The sequence below is a fragment of the Stenella coeruleoalba genome (genome assembly GCF_951394435.1).
Source record: "Stenella coeruleoalba genome assembly, chromosome: 8".
NCBI classification, from domain to species: Eukaryota; Metazoa; Chordata; class Mammalia; order Artiodactyla; family Delphinidae; genus Stenella; species Stenella coeruleoalba.
In genome coordinates, this window is record NC_137154.1 from 71,373,792 (window position 1) to 71,392,576 (window position 18,785).

The following is an 18,785-nucleotide window of genomic DNA, read 5'->3' on the forward strand; positions in this document are numbered from 1 at the left end:
GCTGAAACCCTTCAAGGAGTTTGGGGTTTTTTGGGCACAAGCCACCCATCTCCTTGCAGTAAACCTTTCTCTGCTCCAAACTCTGACGTTTGGGTTTGTTTGGCCTCGCTGTGTGTAGGGCACGTGAATTTGCGTTCAGTAACAGGAACATACCTGTTGGGTTTATCACTCACTGGAGCCAGGAAGAAGGCACATCACGGGGGACCACAGGGTGTCTCAGCAGGAGTGTATTAGAAAGAACGTATTATAGGATTTGGGCTTTGACTGGGTGATTTAGGGAGGGTCTAAGGAAGCGAGGATTTGTTCTAGGTTGTAAGCTGTCAGAAAGTGAGGTTGATTCTATGATTAAAGAATTATTTGTCACGCATTTAGCAAAAGAGGGGAATTTTTCCTATTTTGTGAGTTGCACAGTGACCTTGTTTATGTCTGTTTTTAGACAAAATTATGAAGTGGCCTTCTTTTGTCTCATTTTATCATGGCCTCAGAGCAATCCTATCTGAGCTTAGTGTTCTGTAAAATTGTTTACGTCCAACAGAGAACAAAATAGCCTGGCTGTGAGTGTGGTATCAGTTCTGGACATCAGGAGATTCTTTTTTTGTTTCTCAGTATGGATCAGGAAGTTTTTAGAATGGCTTCACTGAAACTTTGCATGAACCCCAAAGCAACCCCCTTTTTCGAAGATAAAAATAATTGGCATAGGTATACAGAGAACAATATAATTATAGAAAAGTCAATAAATAGAAAAGAAAACCTTGTAACAGATGGGTTAATTAGATGGAAGCCAAATGTGGGCTGCCCAATTTAGAACCCACTTAAACCATGTATTTCTCAGTTTCCCAACAAATTCCAAACCTTCTAAGTAGAATAAAGCTACTATAGAGGGAAAAAAGTGGCTTTCAAACAACAACAAACCAAATTCAAATTCTTGTTTCTAAGGAAAAAGACTTGAAAGACTCACAGGGATTTGGGGGCATCAAGTAATTCATATAAAACACAATTTTGATGAGCTAAGTGTAAATGAATCAGAAGCATATGGATTACATTTCTTTTAAATATGGGTTTACAAATTAAGGGAAAAAGTGGTTGGTGAAACTCTTTCTGGTTTTGCCCAAACCCTAAATGTTTAAGAAACAGCTTTGAGATGTTCCATGAACCCAAATGTGGCAATATGCAACCATTCCTGCTGTAAACTATTGTGCAAGCTGACAGTTTTGATTTTTATGCCAACATGGGACTTTCTGAAATCTTCTCTTTTTCAAAAGCGTCTATCATATTTTCCTATGCAATGAGGTGTTTCTGTTGTTTCTAGTGTAGAAAACAGAATTCACGCATGTGTGTGAGTGATAATCAGGCCCTTGCTGCTCCATGAAAGACTAGATTTCAAATCCGGATTTATTTTTACATACGTTCAATCTACTTATTGACTTTTTATTCTCCTGAGGGGTTATTTAGGTTGTTCGAAGTGTTAACATACACAGCTCTGGAAACTTGAGTTTCTTAAAGTACTTGTTCACAAATGAGTTAGAGTTAATGGCCTTGCGCATGGACAAGAACTGCCATGCTGTCACTTTGTGCTGAGGGGCAGCAAAGAGCAGACTTCAACACTGAATGGAGACTGCTGCATTTGCCAGAGAAGGACATCCCCATTCTACGCAAGTGTAAACTCACAGGCCATCCCTGAGGTTGCTTCTGTGCAACATGAAATTTAACTTCACAACCAATGTCTCATGATAACCCAATATCTTGGACCCAAAAAGCTAATATAGAAATAATCTTCTGTTGCCCACATCTGTTCTGCTTCAGTTTCGCTATCTCAAAATGTAAAATATGGATAATTTTAGGACCTTTCTCATACTCCTATTGTAAGGATTAATCCTTTACCGTAAAAGCGCAGCATGGTGCTTGGCACATAGTAGGTGCACAAAACGTGTTGGTAATTATGATGTCCATTGTAACAAGTACTACTCATCTCTCTTCTTTGTGCTTCATTGGTGGGAAGATAATAGAAAGTACGGGATAATACGCTTTCATGAGAAAATGTCTCAATTTAGGAGCCTATGTGGCCTTGCCAACTGACTGCAAATGACTACAAAACATATGCTAATGTAAAGTGGCATCAAAGACTGTTTCTTCCTGGATATGCTAAAAAGCACAGGCACCCTCAATGTCCGCCAAACAAAAAGAAATGTGAATGGTTTATAAAAATCACAAAAACAGCAGCCTCATTCTCATTCATCTCTCACAGCTTAGCTACTGCCCTTTGCACCTGTCCCAGCGGTGACTCAACTGGGACTCCATGGGAGTTAGGACAGTGCCAGTACAGGACCCTCATGGAATGTTTCCTCGCCTTTTAATGAGAGCTGAAAATCCAGAAATTCAACCTCTGCCTGTTACAAGTCAACAAATTAGTAGTGTTGATGGGAATGATGGAAGTGTACCCAGTAAGCCAATCTTAGATTGTATGTTTTTCTCTTCTACTGCCCTTGTTTCTTAGCTATTTTGTTTATGAAGATCATAAAAAGGGAGGGAGTGGGTAGGAGGAGTGGAGATTTCAAAACTATGACTTATAGTAGAAATTATTTGTGTCACTTAGCAATCCAGTCAGTGGTTCCCCTACAACTTAGGGCAACATTCGAGGTCACCTATAAGTTTATTTCTCACTATTCCTTGTTCAAGATCAAATAAGTTTATTTCTCACTATTTCTTCTCACGTGCTCTGGATTCCAAACTTAATTCCATTTGTCATTCCTTAAAAAACAAAGGATTGTTATGATTTGTACTTTTCACTATGCATTAAATATTTCATCATACAATCTCAGACTAAGCAACTAATACACACCCAGGCTATACCTTTCGGTCTCTGGCCCACTTTCCAGCTAGAATGGTGGACCACTCTATCCATCAGAATCCTACAGTCCTTCAAAGTCAAAGTCAAATTTTATCTCTTCTGGGAGACTATCCTCAATCTCTCCAAGCTGGATTTTATCTTTCCCTCCATTACATTTTCCCTCGCTATGTTTATACCTTTATTATAATGCAAATCAAATCTGAATCTAGTGCTTCCTTGTTTCAAATGCTTTAAAGTCCTCTCCATTGCTTTTCTTTTTTTGTTTTTGTTTTTGGCCACACTGTGCAGCTTGCAGGGATCTTAGTTCCCTGATGAGGGATTGAACTGGGGCCCCCAGCAGTGGAAGTGCAGAGTCCTAACCACTGGACCTCCAGGGAATTCCCTTCCATTGCTTTTCAACAATATAAATTCTGATTTAGCAAGCCTTATCCTCTGGTCTCTGATCTCTGGCCTCCTAGCCTTTCACTTCCCTATCCTTGTGCACGTGACATGCCTCAGCAAATGTAATATGTAGTATACTTTATCGTCCCTGAGTCTTTGAATATGCTGGTTCTTCTGGCTGGACCCTCCCCGGTTCTTCCCTCCATCTCCTACTTCACCTTCAGATCTTCAGTAGATACAACTTCCTCTCTGAAACCACTTCTGGTAATCCCACATCACAGCATTTAATCACATGTATTACAATTGCCTATTTATTTGACATCCCCAGAGGGCTCTAAGCTCCTTAAAGACAAAGACAGGGTTGTCTTGTTTATGGCTGTATTTCCATTGTAAATTAGTAAATATTTACTGAATGAATTATACGCTTATCACACCCTGGGTTTCTGACTCTTACTGCAAAGCTCCTTGAATATAAATTTATTTATTTTTTAATTTTATTTTCTGTGTACCTTGGCTCTATCAACCTGGAGATGGTTAACTTTGCCTCTTTCTTCTTTCATTTGGCCAAATAGTTTGAAGGGAAAGAATAAAATTTGGAGAAAAGGCTTTGGTCTTATGAGGCAGGAAGGGTTTGGAGCAGTTGTTGAATGTATGAGTTTGAGAATATAGAAGGGACAAGCAGATAAATAGTGAAGTAGGGTTAATGCTTGGGTAATGTGTGGGAAATAATGACCTTGCCTTTAAGGTAAGGCCACTTAAATGTGGTGAAAGTGGGAAATACATTTTCGGTTTCCTTAAAAAACATCTACTATTCTGAGATGCTTGTATTTTGGAGGCCAAATTTTAAGTTTCGAAACTCCACACTGGCTTTTAAAGTTGCTTTAAAACCCTTTCACCTCTAGAATCAGTTTGGATTTGAGTTGATTAAAGTTTTGTCCCCTATTTTCTGCCCCTTGGGGCTATGGGAGAAGACTGGTTTCCTGTGCCTGATACCAATGCCCATGTTGGTGGCTCTAAACATTCCTGGGCTGGGCAGGGCTAGTCAGCCCAGGTCCTATGCATTCCAACTGTCCAGCAGCTGGTAAATCAAGTTGTTTTTTTTTTTTTTTTCCTGCAGCACTTTACATGTATAGATTTAGCCTCTCTTACAGCCAGGACACCCTGGTGGCTGTCCCGTAGGTGGACACAGAGACAAGCACAGTAAGTAGAAATGGAAAATAATGAATTCCCTCTGTTGGGCCAATAGGTATGTGCAGTAGAAATTGGGAGAAAGTTTTACCGTGTCAACAAGCATCTGCTGCTGGAGGAGAAGCTGCTGTTTCTGCTCCATGATCTGCCTCTGTAGAGTCTGTTTCTTTCCCATCAATTGCTGATTCAACAGTGATTGCTGGGAGTTCATGTAACCACTTCCAGTGTTTGGATTTGAGCAGGGGTTGGGACTTGGACTGGGGCCTGTGTTCTGGCCTACCACAGAGTGTTGATCCTAAAAAAGAGAAGGGGAGGGGGTGGAAAGCTACTGTGAATTAAAAGAAAAAAAAAACTTGCGCAAAGATCATAAGCTTAGATTCCAAACATTTTTCAACTTGTTAAGATCAAACGTGGTTAATGGGTTGGAGATCAGAGAATTGCTTTTTAAATGTAGAAGAAATAATTGCATATCACAGCAACCAAAGCAGCTGGTTTAATGACATTAGGGTACTGGAAAAGCTCCCACGTGACTCTGACGGTGGAACCTCCGCATTCCAGAAGGTATTTATGGCACGTCAAAGAAAATTACCATGAAAACATATGGCAAACCTCTGAATTGCTCAGGAACAAACACATCATAAAGTAACAAGTTCTTCCTTTTCCCTAAGGTTAGCCCATATCATTGCTGATCCTGCAATGAAAATCGTTTCAATTCATGTGTTTAAAAGTTGAATAACCATTTTGGACATAAGGGGCCTAGCTTTCTGTGATAAGGTAGGAAGACTTGTGAGTTTCTGTTTCACAAACACTGAAACTTGTAAGGGACTTCACCTTTCAGAGACTTGTTAATTTTGCTCCCTGGTCAGTAAGTTGGGAATCTTAGTGCATTAATCAGTAAAAGAACACCAACTGACAATAAGGAAGTATTGGTCAAAGACTCACAATTGTGTGTTAAATAATATTGGGTATTGGTGAATTGCCATTCTAATTTGAGGTCTCTACCAATGTTTAGGCATTGACAGGTCAGCACCCTGCAGGGCAGAAAGCTAAACCCAGCCAGGTGCTTTCACTAATTCCCAACTGGTGTGTTTAGGATTGAGCTGTGCACTGTTGGGGTTACAAGAAAACTAGAAAACACAGTCCTCATTTTGGAGAATTTATCATCTAATTAAGGAAGAAATGACATGCTTACATGTAAAATACAAGAAAATACAGAATCAAGTTTTAGATTAAATGATACAAGTACTAAATGAAAGATCCTCCCACTTTGATGATACTCATCTAGGAAGAAGATACCCAGGTGGGCCTTGCTCCAGAAATTCTGAGGCCACAGATCAGGTACCTACTCAGGTGATTCTAATGCTCATTGATCCAGGGAATGCTCTTTGAGAAACGCTAGCTATATGGGAGAAATGAAATCCGACTTTCATTCCCAGCTGGACTGTGTGAGGTTACAAGACGTTAAAAAGATAAAGCAACTCCCATGATGCCTGATGAGCAGTAAATAGTAGGTACTCCACTTGTGGACTTGCCTTCTCTTTCTTTAGTATCTGCTGAACTACAAAAAAAAAAAAAAAGCCACCAGTTCAAAGCCTGTGGATGCAGGAAACATGTTCTTGCTTTAATAATCCCTGGGGCTACAGAGCTCACCAACTGCCACAAGGAAAAGGGATACAAAATAATCCTAAAATGACCATGCACTGAGGTTTGTTACAGGCCAGTCATTGGGCTTAGCACTTTATGTGATTAATATCATTTCGTCCTCCTAACAGAACAATGAGACAATGAGCAAGGACTATTATTTTCATCCTAATTTTGCAGATGAGAAACCTGCCTCAGAGAGATCACTTAGCTGTAAGTAGTTGAGGAAGATTTGAAGTCAGGCCTGTCTGACTCCAGAACTCCAGTTCTCAATCACCGTCCTCTATTGTCTCTCAGTTGAGACAGGAAGAGTTGGGGAGAAAAAGCTTCCTACTGTAAATCTGGGTCAACCCATCTGTCCATGCAGTAAATGTGTACTGAGCACTGTTCTAAGGGGTCACCCTCAATCAGGCGCCTGGAAGGGAGTGTTTTAGGGAGAAGGGCAGAGGTGTGGGGATGGGGAGGGGGTGGTCCTTCTCACCAGTTAATGAAAAATAATTAGAGTCAGCTCTGAGGTAGGAACATCCTCTGAGCAGCTGAAAGGAACTATCCCTAACACATCTGCACTCAATGCCCAGTCAGATCTGTCAGCTTTAAATCCATCATGGCTCTTGGGAAAGATTTCACCCCACATGTCCTACAAGCCACCAGCACTCTCTCTTGGAGTGTGCTTCTTTCATCTGGGTTAGGGGCTCAGCTCAGGGCCCTGATACTTTGTTCTGTGCTGTGCTATTTTTTATTTCTTAATATCCAATTATTTGTTATATAGAGCAACCAATATAGATTTATGAAGTATTGTGTCTTAATTTCCTCATGTGTAAAATGAATGTAATTACATTCGTGACATAAAATTAGGCCAGGTGAAATTTAGAACAGTTCTAGGCACTTAGTACGTTCTAGATAAATTTAGCAATTAATATTTTTCTTACTTATCTTTGTATTATTTTGTGTATGGCAGAGATATTTTAGAAACAATTATTTCTGTGAAGGAGCTTATGGTGTAAGTGTACTTGACTGCACATGTGGTATGTTTGGCTCCCATCATATTTTAAACACAGGTAGGCCCTTGTGCTCTCCAGTTGGCCACAGTCCCCACTATTCCTCATTTTATTATACCCACCCTTTTCCCTCATTTCTATTACTTGCTTGGTCCATGTAGGCATTTGAAGTTAAGATCTCTGGCTTATATTTTAATTTAATTTAATTTTTTTTTGCGGTACGCTGGCCTCTCACTGTTGTGGCCTCTCCCGTTGCGGAGCACAGGCTCCGGACGCGCAGGCTCAGCGGCCATGGATCATGGGCCCAGCCGCTCCACGGCATGTGGGATCCTCCTGGACTGGGGCACGAACCCACATCCCCTGCAACGGCAGGCGGACTCTCAACCACTGCGCTACCAGGGAAGCCCTCTGGCTTATATTTTAAAGATGACATACAGATGGCCAAAAGGCACATGAAAAGATGCTCAACATTGCTAATTATTAGAGAACTGCAAATCAAAACTAAAAAGAGGTATCATCTCACACTGGTCAGAATGGCCATCATCAAAAAGTCTACAAATAATAAATGCTGGAGAGGGTGTGGAGAAAAGGGAACCCTCTACACTGTTGGGAATGTAAATTGGTGCAGCCACTATGGAGAACAGTATGGAGGTTCCTTAAAAAAATAAAAATAGAGCTACCATATGATCCAGCAATCCCACTCCTGGGCATATATCTGGAAAAGGTGAAAACTCTAATTCAAAAAGATATATGCACCCCAATGTTCATAGCAGCACTATTTACAATAGCCAAAACATGGAAGCAACCTAAGTGCCCATCGACAGATGAATGGATACAGAAGATGTGACACATACACACACGCGTGCGCGCGCACACACACACACACACACACACACAGTGTAATATTACTCAGCCATAAAAAAGAATGAAATAATGCCATTTGCAGCAACATGGATGGACCTAGAGATCAGGTAAGTCAGACAGAGAAAGACAAATATCATATATCACTTATATGTGGAATCTAAAAAATGATACAAATGAACTTATTTACAAAACAGAAACAGATTCACAGACAGAAAACAAACTTATGGTTACCAAAGGGGAAAGGGGGTGGGATAAGGGATAAATTAGGAGTCTGGGATCAGCAGATACACACTACTATACATAAAATAAAACAACAAGGTCCTACTGTAGGCACAAGGAACTATATTCAATATCTTGTAATAAACTATAATGGTTTATATAATATCTTGTATAAACTATATATATATAACTGAATCACTTTGCTGTACACCAGAAACTAACACAACATTGTAAATCAACTACAATTAAAAAAAGAATCTCTGGGGCTTCCCTGGTGGCGCAGTGGTTGGGAGTCCCCCTGCCGATGCAGGGGACACGGGTTCGTGCCGCGGTCCGGGAGGATCCCACATGCCGCGGAGCGGCTGCGCCCGTGAGCCATGGCCGCTGAGCCTGCGCGTCCGGAGCCTGTGCTCCGCAGCGGGAGAGGCCGCAGCGGTGAGAGGCCCGCATACCGCAAAAAAAAAAAAAAAAAAAAAAAGAATCTCTGGCTTATAAGATACACACATCACAAAGCCCATGGACACACTCACTCAAAGTTACTGCATTAAAAAGCAATGCATAGTCATTTCCATTAGGTGGTATGATACCTACCAGTGCCTTAGGATTAAAATCCACAGCTCCTAATGGCTCGTCTAGTCACCCATGTATCCATCCATCCATTAATAAATTTGATAAATTTTACGGAATATCTGCTATGTGACAGGCAGTTTTCTATTTTCTAAAGATCAAAAAAGTATTTACAAAGGGGAAGAATGAAGAGAAAGAAAAGAGGTGACAGAATGCTTACTTTGGCAGAATCAGTGAACATCATCAAAATAATTTCCAGTGAAATCTGCAAAACTACCCTCTGCTAAGATTTATAAAAGACCTGCATGCCAAGAAAATGTAACTCTGTCTTTCTCTCTCTAATCAAACAGATGGACCGTACTAAATTTAGTTTCATTCCTTTACAATACCAACAGATATTAAAATAAGAGATAAGCTCTCTTTTCGAATTTTGTAGATTTTCAAACCTTGTAGTTTTTAGCCCATGGGCCCTACCATGTACTCTACCATACACATTCTTTCCACTCATGATGGAAGTAATATTTGGCTGCTGATACATTTTTTTGCCCTTATGTTAGCTGTGAAACACAAAACACCTCCTTACACAGGCTTGCTGTCATTGCCAAGATGTTGTGCAAACTTTAGTACATAAAATATTTTGAAAGAAAAATATGCTCCCATGCGTTGGCTTTGATTTCCATATTCAGCCTCACTCTTTGCCTTACACTCAGCCCATGTAGAACTTGACTTAATAGAAATCATCTGTTTCTCCCTCAACACTCATTTTCTCCTCAATTGCTTGTGAAGGCCACGGTAAAAATGGCACATCCTCAGCTCGTAGATGAAAGAGTGTGTGTGTGTGTGTGTGTGTGTGTGTGTGTGTGTGTGTGTGTGGTTGTGAATGAATTAGGCTACTTTTATATGCTAGAAAACTCAGATTTCTAGAGTCTCTTTCAAATCATGAACTTAAATGATCTTTCATTTTGTGTTTTTTTTTTCTGTTTCTACCAATAAATTACGGTATTTGATGCTAACGTACAAAACAGGCTTCTGATCCTATCATCCTGGGATTTAATATAAATTTACATTTAATATGCACTTATAGATAGTTTTCCACATCTATGTGAGTGTGTGTGTATGTGTGTGATGTGTATTTAAGATTTTGAAGTTCTTTTATAGTATTGGCTAAGCCACTGAGTTAGGGTAGTATGCCAAGTGCTTAAATATGATTAAACCTTCTTAATCCTTGTTTTAATCCAGCACAAGACTGCTAGACCAATGAAAGCATTTCTATATCTTTTTAATAAAATTCTGCCAATAATCAAACTATATCTTTAGAATTATTATCTTCACTCTACCCTTAATCATTCATTCAACAGATATTTGTTGAGCATCTATTGGGATCGCCAAAAAGTTCATTGGGTTAGTGAATACATTGTTCAATAAAATTCTTGGTGAAAATGAAAAATGTGTCTTTTATTTTTACTTCAAATCAAATGAACTTTTTGGCCAACCCAATATTATACATCATGCATTCTTCAGGCCTTAGGGATCAAAGACCACTCAGCCTGCTGGAAAACTCTGCAGCATGTCTATACTTCCAAGTTTTCCAACTGGACTATGGATGGGAAATTTATTTTCTAGAATGGTCTCAAGGAGGTTAGAAGACCATCTGGTAAATCATGTATACGATGACCAAACCTTTTAGCTGGATAAATCAAAACATGCTCACAAGTGAGAGGCAGTGTGTAAGGTTGATTTACATTTATAGGAAGCTGGATGCATATTTTAATGTATGGAAACTATGGTAAACGAATGCTTTCCCAAATGTGTTACTTTGTTGACTTAAGAGCTTGTTCATGGATCAGCACAGGAAGTACTAACTTAACAAGATCACAAACCATGTCTCTAAAATTTGGCAGAAAATTAAGGGAACTCTTTAAAATGGAAAACCCTTTTCCTTAGAGGACAAATCACCTGTCCTCCTTATCACCTACATTTCTCTTAAAGCCATTTTTAAGTCCTTTTGAAAAGAATGTCCAAATTAAAAATTAGAACCAAACCTCATTATTCTAGCCTTAACAGTGAATTCACCAATACCCTTTTCTTTAAAATTTCAGGCATAAATATTTAAAGAAAGAGTATGTATGAAGAAAACCTTGTGAATCTCAGTAACAAACACCAGAGTGAAGGCCTGGCCCCTAGGTCTGACTTTGATAAAATGGCTCTGTAAATCATGGTCAATATGTGAGATATCTTATTAAAAAATGTTAACTAATAAAAATGCTAGGATTGCCTGTTTCATTTTAATGGAATGTGAGTGTTCTGTGAAGTAGGTTGATTTCAGCAAAAGGTAAAATGGGGTCCCATTAGACATGTCCTAAAGCAGCAAACAAAAATATCCCTGGTTTCACTGAAGTATGTTGAAATATTAATACTCACTGAATTCAGTCAGTTTTACTATTAAAGCAGTTTTGTGGGCTGAACAGTGACATAGAAAGTTTCACAAAGCAATCAGTTATCAGACAAGTATTGTTCTCTTAATATTAAAAAAAAAAACCTCTAAAAAATATTTGTCTTGTTTTGGGCATCTGGGTAAAATGGCTCTCTGTTTCTCTTATTTTGGAAGGGGAATATATAATGATTTTTTTCCCCACAAAAATGAAGTAATGTAAGTTACTTGGGATCCCTGAGAGTGTTTTGGCGTGGAATGACTGCCCTTTCTTTTTCTTGGCTTCCAGAGCTAGGCATCTGCAATTTGCAAAACAAATTCAAGATAAAGTACCCAGCTGGGCAAGTCTGTACAGTAGATCTCACAAACTGATTTGCTATTCAGTCTTTCTCCCCCTCCCCCCAGCTTGTCTCTTTCCCTCTTTTCTTCTTTCCCTGTCTCCATGAACTAACTGCTCAACTGTTCCTCCAGGCTATGCATCTTCTGAACTGTCTGCTTATGAAGCCATTTATTTATCTCTATGCCTGAGAAGCAAGTTGCCTTAGCTGTTTCAGATTCCCTACAAGATGGCAGGCCCACTTCAGTTATTTATCTGGGGCATATGGATGGTGAGGTGGCTGGGAGTGGCTGACACACAGCAACAGTAATGACAGCGACAACAAAACAATGATCAGGAAATCATCCAGGAAACAACTTTTACACAGAAAGACTGAAGGGACAAAACACTGCTGTCTTCAGATTTCCAGTCATTTATTTATTTGTCTATTTTTTTTCCAGTCATTTATTTCAAGGGTCATTAAACTATGACATGACCAGTCAAATCCAACTTGCTACCTTTTTTGGTAAATAAAATTTGATTGGAACATAGCCATACACATTCATTTATATATTGTCTGTGGCTGCTTCCCCGCTACGACAGAGTTGAATAGCTGTGACAGAGACGTTATGACCCACAAGCCTAAAATATTTACTATCTGGCCCTCTATGGAAAAAAATGTTCTGACCCTTGCTCTATTTGGCTGTACTAGCCAAGTCAGGCTAAGTACTTTGGTCTTTTACATTAAATTGATAAAATGCCTCAGAGAATGTACCCAGCAATCCTTGGAAGGAACAGGCAAGTTGAGAATAAAAAATATCTATAATGACATCTGTTCACAATAGCCCTTCACTCCAGCCACCATTACAAACAGCAGAAACTGAAAAGCAACTTACACATCTTTTATCCAACTGCATTTAACAGTTGAAGACACTGCCCAGAAACGTTAAGGAATTGACTTGTAGAAAATCACAAAACCTAACGAAAAGATGAAGAACCATCCAAATCCAGGAAAATACATTAAGGAGAAATGAATGGAATAAAGTCTATTTGCTTGAGAGAATTATAGCTTGTCTGATAGAACTGGCTTGTGGGGGTGAGGGGGGTAGGGGAGATGTTGAAACGTAGAATATGCAAACACAGAAGGATGTATTTAGATTAGTATTTTCTTTATCCTTTGCAACTCCGAACAGTAGCTGCTTTTCTCATCTATTTAATAGGACGTTTTTCTTCGCTTGCTCAGAACATTCTCCTCCACCCTGCAGGGAAACCCTGATCATATGTTAATAATCTGTTTGGTTCAAATGATTAGAATGAGTTTGTGGTCACTGTAGAGTTCATCCTTCAGAGGTTACCTAATTTTCAAGTCACCAGGACACTGTGTCTATTCTTAGCCTCTGGGGTGGACACTTGTTATGGGTTGGCACAGAAGAACAGTTCCATGAGCGAGGAAGCAGCATTTAGGTGGGAGAGTGGCCAGGAACAAAACGTCAGTGGGTCAGGGTGGAGTGGGAAGACTTTGGTAACTTAGGGGAAGGAATGAGAAATTTCTCTTAAAAGAAAACTTTTCAACTTTAGAAGGGCTCTTTGTGGCAGACCTGAAATTTCTGCTCTGTAAGTTAGCTTTTTGCTTTCTGCCCCTAGAGCAGTGGTTTCAAACTTGTCGTTGGATAACAGTGCCTTTTGAGGATTTCACAAAGCTATGGATTCTGTCTCTTCTCCCCTCCCCTCAAGTACACATACAACTAACAATTTTGTTTACAATTTCAGGGAGCTTACAAATCTTCTAAACATGCATAGACCATCAACAGACCTCAGGTTGAGAACTCCACCTCCCATCATTCAAAGGTTAGTGTTTATGAAAGAAATGAAATGATTTTCTCCTTGAGTACATCCTCTACATTGCACATCCAGATTAAAACCATTCACGGTTCCTCATTGCCTTTGGAATCAAGTCCTAACTCCCAAAAATGGTATAGAAAAAAGTCCCTCTAGATCTGGCTTCTGCATCTTTCCTCCCATTTCACCTCTCAAAACGTCCTTTCTTCACTTTATACTATAGTGATACTAAAACACTCGCAATTCTCCAGTCTCACAGAGCTCTTTCTCCTCTCCACAGTTTTGATGCGTTCACATCCTCTCTGCCAGGAACACTCTTCCCCTGCCCCTCCCTGCCAAGTAAACACCCACTCATTCTGGGCTCAGCTCAGATGTCCTTTTTTCAGGGAGTCTTCTCTGACCTCCCAAGGCTGTTCAGTGTCCTCTTCTGTGCGTCCCTAAAAGCTGGTACGGATCCATTAGGTAGCATTTGTCACTCTGTATCACAATGGCTTGTTTGCTTATATCTATCTCCCATTATAAATGCTTGGAGGGCTGGGATGTTCATCATGAAATTCACAGGGTACAGTGGACTCCCCATAAATGTTTTTTTTTTTTTTTGTATAAATAAATACATGAATAAACGAAGCAGTGCAAACTAGAAAATGAGGACAGAACTTGCTATAAGGCACATGGGATGAAAATGCTAGCACTTCTCAAAGGCAACTGGAAAGCCAGTGCAGGACAGAAGGCAAAGGTTGAGCAAAGCTGTTAAATCCAGTGTTGCTTTAATGGGTGTGCCAGCTTAGAGGGGTCCAGGGCATGAAGGACGTGTTAGGAAGAAAAAGAGCTAGAGGTGAGTGATAATGGAGATCATGACGATGATGATAATGACAATGACTCCGTGCCTTTGTTGTAAGGACGGAGGAAGGCACACTGATGGAGTACAATTTCCTAACAGTTACCTTTTTTTTTTTTTTTTTTTTTCCGGTACGCGGGCCTCTCACTGCTGCAGCCTCTCCCGTTGCGGAGCACAGGCTCCGGACGCGCAGGCCCAGCGGCCACGGCCCATGGGCCCAGCCGCTCCGCAGCATGCGGGATCCTCCCGGACCGGGGCACGAACCCGCGTCCCCCGCATCGGCAGGCGGACTCTCAACCACTGTGCCACCAGGGAAGCCCACAGTTACCATTTTTTAAAAGCTATGTGCCAGGCCCTGTGTTGAGGGCTTGACATTTATTACTTTAATCTTCACAATAATTCTAACTATGATTCCCACTTTAAAGATGAGGTTATAGGTTAAGAAATTTGGCTTTTTTTTTTTACACATATGCCTTTAAAATGCAAAATACTTTGAAGGCATAATAAAATAAGGTAAAAGTCAAATTATTTAAAAATATCTCTCTGTTCTATTATAAAAGCAATTTGAATGGATAGGCAGCAATAGCGAAAATAGTCATTCTGGGATCAGACAAAACTAGGTTCAAATCCCAGCTCCACTTTTTTCAGAGTTGTACGTGGTCATAATATTTACCTCAAAGGGTGGTAGTTAAGAACGAATGACATAGAGTAAGTGAAGTGCTTAGTATATTAGTATCAGGTATGCAATAGATGTGAAAAATATTAATATTTCCTCTTAAGTCAGTTTTATCTTTACTGAATGTAAATATAAACATATACACACACACAAGGCATAGGGCTAAATAATATACAATTTCTGATTGTCAGATAGTGAGGAGAGTGTGGTGTTTGTAATAATACCAGCAATAGACCAACAAGCAATAATCATCCAAAGATATGCTCAGTGCCTCAAACTTAGCAATAGCTAACTATTATCACCACTGCCTCCACCAACTAAAAGAAAATTAGGAACTTGTGTTTTAGCATAATTTTATCCTTTGTTGAGTTTACTCTATATATTGTGTTGATATTAATCCCCTCTTCTTCTTTCTTTGGTATAATGTATAACTATATTAAGCTTATAACTCATCTTTACAAAAACATTTATTTCAAAGGGACATACATTAGGAACCAGTTTTATACCCTACACTTGTGCTAGTCCTCTAGAAATGTTTGGAAGGTACTTTGGTTTTGGATGGGGTAAGTTATCAGCATTTTCTGTTCTCATTAAACATGAAGGCAATCCAGTAACAAGTAGTAATGAAGAATAAAGAAGGGATAAATGACACCACAGTTCAAAAGGAAGAAAATCCTTTATAAAGGGTTGGTTCTTAACTCAAAATGATGTTCAAATTATACATGAAACAAATCTGGAACTTTTAAGAATCGATTTCCAAAGATGGCTTCTAATACCTTGAAAAAACTATAAGATTTTCCCTTTGGAAACAAAACAAAAGTCAATATGGAATTTTGACTCTGGAATTTCATGTTAATCAAAATTTTATAGACTACTTTTAGCTTTTTTCTCTTTAAGATGGAGAAGTGAGAAACCTAAGAAAATTCTCACATATCTCATGTGATATCTCATAACAAAATACTATAATGATGAAAAATGCTGCCTCTGTAGTTAAACTGCCTGGGTTTAAATATTTCTTCCATAACTTACTAATTGTTCTTGGGCAAGTTATAAAAGTCTCTATGTCTCAGCTTCTTAACTATTAAGGGGTAAATAACAATGCCTTCATCATACGATTGCTGTGTTGGCTTAAATAAGATCATGTAGGTAAAATATGTTGCACAGTTTCTGGCTCAGAGCAGGTGTACAAGAAAAGTTAGCACCTATATTACATTATTAGTTTCTTTTACAATTTTGACTTCTTATTGGGTGGGCCAAAAAGTGCCTTTGGTTTTTTGAGTAAAAATAAAAGACATGTTTTTCATTTTTACCAAGAACTTTATCAAACAACGTATTCACCCTTTTGTTCCCCTACCTTCTGCCATTTTTCAGGCAACTTCAAAATTCCATCTTCCAAAAACTTTTTATCTTTTGAGCAAAGAACTGTTCCAGGTGCCTTTTACAGTCTTCCAGAGAATTGAAATTTTTTCCATTACGAGAATTTTGTAAAGATCAAAATAAATGGAAATCTGAAGATGCAGTGTCTGGTGAATACGGCAGATGAATCAGAACTTCCAAGCCAAGCTGTGACATTTTTTGCCTGGTCATCGAAGAAACATGCGGTCTTGTGTTATCCTGATGGAAGATGATGCGTTTTCTGTTGACTAATTCTGGATGCTTTTCGTTGAGTGCTGCTTTCAGTTGGTCTAATTGGGAGCAGTACTTGTTGGAATTAATGGTTTGGTTTTCCGGAAGGAGCTCACAATAGAGGACTCCCTTCCAATCCCACCATATACACAACATCACCTTCTTTGGATGAAGACCGGCCTTCGGTGTGGTTGGTGGTGGTTCCTTTCGCTTGCCCCACGATCTCTTCCATTCCACATTATTGTACAGTATCCACTTTTCATCACCCGTCACAATTTGTTTTAAAAATGTAATGCTTTCATTACATTTAAGTAGAGAATTGCATGTGGAAATAACGGTCAAGGTTTTCTCGCTTAACTTATGTGGAACCCAAACACCAAAGTGATGAACATAAGCAAGCTGGTGCAAATGATTTTCGATGCTTGATTTGGATATTTTGAGTATGTCGGCTATCTCCTGCGTGGTATAACATTGATTGTCCTCAATTGTATTTCCATTTCATTGCTATCAACTTCAACTGGTCTACCCGACTGTGGAGCATCGTCCAGCGAGAAATCTCCAGCACAAAACTTTGCAAACCATTTTTGACACGTTCGATCAGTCACAGCACCTTCTCCATACACTGCACAAATCTTTTTGTGCATTACAGTTGCATTTTTTTTACCTTTCTTGAAATAATAAAGCATAATATGCCGAAAATGTTGCTTTTTTTCTTCCATCTTTAATATTAAAATGGCTACACAAAAAATTCACCAATTTTGGTAAGTTTTTAAAAATGCACGCTGATATGGCAGCTGTCACATACAATCTAACAAAATTGTTTCGAATGAAGTTAAAGACAAAGTGCTACCAGACCCATCTTACGGAAAAAAAACAAATGAACATTTTGGCCCACCCAATTCTTACACACTACGACATTCTTTCATTGAATCTGTTTCCTGTGACGCTTGTTAATTTTGTAGTCTTCTCTTCTAAGCTCTCTAGGCTTTACTTTCTCCAACTTTAAGATAAGGAAGTTAGGTTAAAATCTCTAAGTTTCATTCTAGTACTAGAATAGTTGAAATTTCATTTATATAGAATCAGGGTGACCATAGATATCACCATGATGAAATAATTTGATTTATTTTTTCCATTGAGTCTCAAATGCAACCTAACAATATGACATGCAGTGGTTTTGCATATAATGAACAAATAATAGATTGATCCAGGTAGGAGTGGGGAATCAAACTGGTCATCTTCTTCAGAACTGATTGAATCTAGCTTGTGGATGGAAATGTTGAAAAATGTATTAAACTGAATTCTGGACCTGTTCATATACTTCCATGTGGAAGGCACAATATAGAACTATATAGCTTTGCTAATAATACCTGTCTTAACTGAACTGATTCTGTAGAAGGGTCTGTATTTTTCCCTGATTCTGCAAAATATATCTACAAAATATTTTGCTAGAGGTAATTTTTGTGCTTTGAATATCCATTCTGCACTAAAATATACAAAATGTACTGACCTACACAGTAGCCTACAAATTCCAACGTTATCTCCTCTTATGAGAACAGAGATAATATTTTGGTTATTGCAGGTTATCTAACAGACGTAGAAATTTAAATCCACTAATACAGTATAGTGACTATGGTCAAGGTCCTCAAATGTGTCCATCTACTCTAATGTGACATGATAAGCTATTTTTGAATGTATTATTATAATGACCACAAAAGACGTTTAAAAAGGAGCCATCTGTTCTCTGTTAAATGTAGTCCTGAAGTCTCCCTTGGATTAGCAAAACAAGCCACTAAATACTTCAGTGGGACTTCAAAAAAGCTGAGTTCTCCCTAATAATCAGTATGGGATGAACTTCAAAAGATTAGAGGTTTCACTTGGATCAATTCCCAGAAAATCAGGTTATTTACCAAATCTTATTTATGCAAACTATACAAACACATTTTGATCTGCAGAGTACCAAAATAATGTTTTAGAAAAATGATAACCTTAAATGAAAAGTCTACTATGGAAGAATGAGGAAGGTCAACTTTCTTTGGTCTGATTATCTTGTCTGTCTACATTAGTCAAATCAGCTGTGCAACTATTACCAGATCTGTTGTTACTTAATGGCTATGAATCTAGAAAGATGTACCTAAAATTTCTATTAATTATCTTGAGTAACAACATAAGGGATGTCTAACACACATAAACAGTATTTTAGCTTCTCTGTTTCTGTTTGGAATTACAAGGCGGAGTAGAGAGTCTAAATTATTTTTAGATGTCAACCACTTTTTAGGACATTTTTTCAACTACAAGGATTTCTAGTACAACTTTGGGTTCACAAGCTGACTCTTCATATTAATTCACTTGAATA

General features: G+C 38.8%; 1 protein-coding gene across 1 annotated transcript in view; it reads right to left on the reverse strand.

The window, feature by feature from the left end:
- The window catches only part of MAML2 (mastermind like transcriptional coactivator 2), a 361,793-nt gene that overhangs the window by 10,746 nt on the left and 332,262 nt on the right, over positions 1-18,785 (reverse strand). Inside the window, exon 3 of the mRNA XM_079928575.1 lies at positions 4,509-4,712. Coding sequence (XP_079784701.1) covers positions 4,509-4,712 — 204 coding nt within the window. The remainder of the gene's footprint in view (positions 1-4,508; positions 4,713-18,785) is intronic.